General features: G+C 32.7%; 1 protein-coding gene across 1 annotated transcript in view; it reads left to right on the forward strand.

Annotated features, from left to right (window-relative positions):
* The window catches only part of LOC142335057 (chymotrypsinogen B-like), an 18,174-nt gene extending 17,609 nt beyond the window's left edge, over nucleotides 1-565 (forward strand). The window contains exon 4 of the mRNA XM_075383385.1: nucleotides 149-565. Coding sequence (XP_075239500.1) covers nucleotides 149-360 — 212 coding nt within the window. The 3' untranslated portion in view covers nucleotides 361-565. The remainder of the gene's footprint in view (nucleotides 1-148) is intronic.
* Nucleotides 566-3,880: the final 3,315 nt, after the last annotated feature.

Genomic DNA, 3,880 nt, shown 5'->3' on the forward strand with positions numbered 1-3,880 from the left:
GTTTTTATGCCCCCCAAGTGCAATTTAAGTATTTTTTATAAAGCACTTTACTATGTAAAAAACAGCACGTGCGGCTGAAGGGTGTGGGGTGGGTAAACGTTATGACCAAAACGCTGCGTGCCGAATCAGAATAGATTTTTTTCCACAGGTGGTAACGTATGCTATGCAGATGATGGGGGACCTCTTTACAAGTTATCCCCTTCCTCAAACAGCCCCGCATGTCTGTACGGAGTGACCAGTTACTTCCTGAACAGAGCAGACACCCCCGGACTCCAGTGCAATGCTGGCAGCTTCTTCACCCGTCTCACAATGTCCCACAGACTCTGGATCGGTTCTGTCGTTCTTCAGAACTATTTCTGATTGATGAGTGTCGCAATTCAAAGCCTTGATTTGAAAAAAAAACAGATAACAGATTTAACGTTGAGCTTTTTAAAAAAAACAATAAAAACTGTCACCGACGTCCAGAAATTAAAGTTATTTTCTCAAAATTATGCAATGTAACGATTATACGAAATGCCGCTAATATATATATATTTTAAAAAAATTCAACCCTTTCATAATTCTTCGCATTTCATGCAAAAGTTCAGCGCGCTCAATAAATTTCTGATAGATTTATGCGCTGAAAATGACATCTCGACCCGGATCGTTCTAAAAACTTTAATTACGATAATCTCGAGCAAATCATTGCTTGTATGCTCACCTGAAAAGAGTTTCAAGTGTTGATCAGTTCTTCTCCAGTGAAATACACGACTTGAAATGACAAATCAGTACTGATCACATCTTGTTTCAATTCTCACGACTTGTGAAGACTGGCCATATATATATAATCATTATATATATATATATATATATATATATATATATATATATATATATATATATATATATATATATACCAATATGTATTAATATTTCATGTACAAAAAACGAAAAGAAATAAATTGTCGGTCGGTCCTAAAATCCTCGAAAAAGAACTGGATATTCATCCACCACTCAGAGCGCTCTTGTTGTAGAAAAAAGAATGGCTGCATGGAATAGTTTGAGGTTTTGCTTAGTGGCTAAATTTCCTACTCTCGTTTCACTTTTTATTCGCAAATTACAGATCTTGCTTGCCTAATTTTCTGTGATAGACGTCGAGTCACTGTAAATATTTAAAATTGAAATATGATACGAATGTAATGATGTGCATAGAAGAAAGGTTACGTTCAAATTTTGTTCTCATTCTCAAAAGCGCATAACTCATTGTTTCCTCAACAGCGCATAACTCATTCCTCAAAAGCGCTTAACTCATTGTTTTTGAACGCCGATTTCAAATTGAGTATGATTCTCAAAAAAGTTCAAAAAAGTAGATCTGAATTTGAAAGTTTTCAAAGCTATGCATAAATCGATACTGTTGTATAAAGTAATAAGGGAAAATTGGGATTATTTGAAAAACTTTGGAATGTTCAATAAATAGTTAATGGAAAAATTTGAACATTTTCAGATAATTTACACACTTGTCAGTTTTTATGTCTTCAGTTCTCTCAGTGCAGAAATACACAAAAAAAACTTTTTTGCTCTTCGAAGATAGAACAATAGAAAACCTATGTCATTGGAAAACAGGTTTTATTGAACACACCATTCTAGGGACACATATTAATTCAATTGAAGCATGTCTTAAACTTTTCGGATTATGATGGAAGTGCAAACTTTGAAGCTTTCTGAGTTGGTTCAAGGACTATCGGTGAAATCCTTCTCATTAAATAAACAATTTTTTTTTTTAATTTTTTTTTCAATCAAAAAAGCTGTCAACAAAGACTCTGCAAACGTGGAATTGTTTTGTCTGACAGCGGGATAACTGTGAGCGGCCTTTCGGTGAGAAATTTGAATTGATGTTTGGAAAATAAACAAGATATAATCTGGTTGAGGAAAACAGTTGATATAATAAAAAAATTTTGGAAACCAGTTCTGTTCACTGCAGACTTAAAAAATCTTATAATAGAAAAAACGAATAACACTATTTCTATCAAAATGATTAATAGATCAATTTTTTATAATCCAAACCAATTTTAGAAACCCCAAAAAGTTTTTGCAAATTTGTTGACATATCATTTTGCGAATAAATATTAACAATAAATCGAGAAAAAAATAATTGTGCAAACATTTGTGTCTTTCATAAGTCCTCTCTGTTACAACCGAAGTGGTCAAAATTCTCAAATTGAGTACCTATGAGTTTTCTGCAAAATTTTTTCAGTTCATGAATATCTCACGGAAACGGTGTTCTCCCTAATCTGTTTTTGGAATAGGTTGCGGGATATCATTTTTTGAGAGTTCGCTTTCTCAAAGCGAAAAAAATTTTTTCTTTTCAAAACATCTTCTAATTTCCCCTATAAATTATAGTCGCTACAAATTTTTCCTTAAAAATGATCACATTCATTTAAGATGCAGTCAAGCCAAAGGCATTTTTAAGATAAGCGATATATACTAATACTAAATTATAATACGAAAAACACGTCTACTTTTATAAGTTTTCTGCCAGAACGTGCAAGACGGCTGATTTTTGTTATTTATTGGGGGAAGAACTACATACTCAAATGCGTTTTCAGTCAATTTTGGTCGATCTATCGATATACTCATAGTTGTACAAGGTTATGATTTGTATATTAGAAAGCCCATCAAGCGTAGAATATACAACTAAAAGGATTTTTTTGTAATTTGTTTTTTCTACCGAGTTATTGAGCTTTAAAGTTTTGCGAAAATTTTAATGATTTCCGTTGCAGAAGTTTAAGCCAAACTAGTGCATAATCGGGGTCGAACAATTATATGCGAACGCTAGCGAGCCTCCTTTTTTTATAGGGCGAACCTCCCGCTAGAGAGTTGATTTAGCAAAAACAATGCACACATTTTGAAGGTCAATTGGCAAAGTTATTCTTCATTCGGAGAGAAAAAATGCATATCTAACAAGATTCTGAAAAGTTTCAGCATTAAATATATTCTTGCAGGTGAAATGTCCTCTTGATCGTGAAAGTTTTTTAAGTTCTACCAGACGAAAAGTTATAACTTGAAGTTTTCATCAGAAAATTGTTCGTCATGAAATATTCTGACACACTTTTTGAAAAATCACGCAAAAAATCACCATGTTTACATATTTTGCTAGATTTTTCTAGATTCCTGGTAGATAGGTTTTCACATTGGTTGGATCTTTGCAGGCTGACATCATTGTAGATAGGATGCAAGCCAATATTAAAAAGCCCATACTTTATGATGTATTTAATATAGAGCTTTTATAGGTTATCCATTTCTTTTAAAAACTTTGAACATTTTGCAAATAGCAATAGTAGAATTTTGGTCGCAAGTATTTTTTGTTCAGATGATTTGAGGCGATAAAAATCATATCTTAAGGCTGATACTGGTTACAAAAATCAAAACTTTTCCGAGCCACTCGAGTGAATAAGGTCACGAAATGCGACATGAAAAGTCATTAATAAAGGTGAATATTTGCCTGAAGTCTCCTCAATTTGGTAATAGCTGTTCAAAAAATAAGTTGCTCGTTAGCGTTTCTCCATGAGACAGATATTTAAAAAATTTTGTATCAAATTAACCTTAAGTAGTTAATAAAGAAACAAACTATCAATTTTTAGTCTCAAATGTTGCTTCACACTATATCCAATAACAAAAAAAATACGCACGATGGTCTTGAATTTTATTGAAAAAATTCTGTGACAGTTTTTTGCCCAATTAAAAAATCTCTAAGCGCCGATTGTAGTGGCGGATATTTCCAGTTTCAAAACATTTGGAACTAAATTTCTTTGCTCTCACTTTTTTCTCCTTTCAATATAACAGACGAAATACTTCAAATACTTCAAATAACAGACGAAACACGGATTCTTCAACTTCAGTC

The sequence above is a fragment of the Convolutriloba macropyga genome, chromosome 2 (genome assembly GCF_964194025.1).
Source record: "Convolutriloba macropyga chromosome 2, txConMacr16.3, whole genome shotgun sequence".
Classification (NCBI taxonomy): Eukaryota; Metazoa; Xenacoelomorpha; order Acoela; family Convolutidae; genus Convolutriloba; species Convolutriloba macropyga.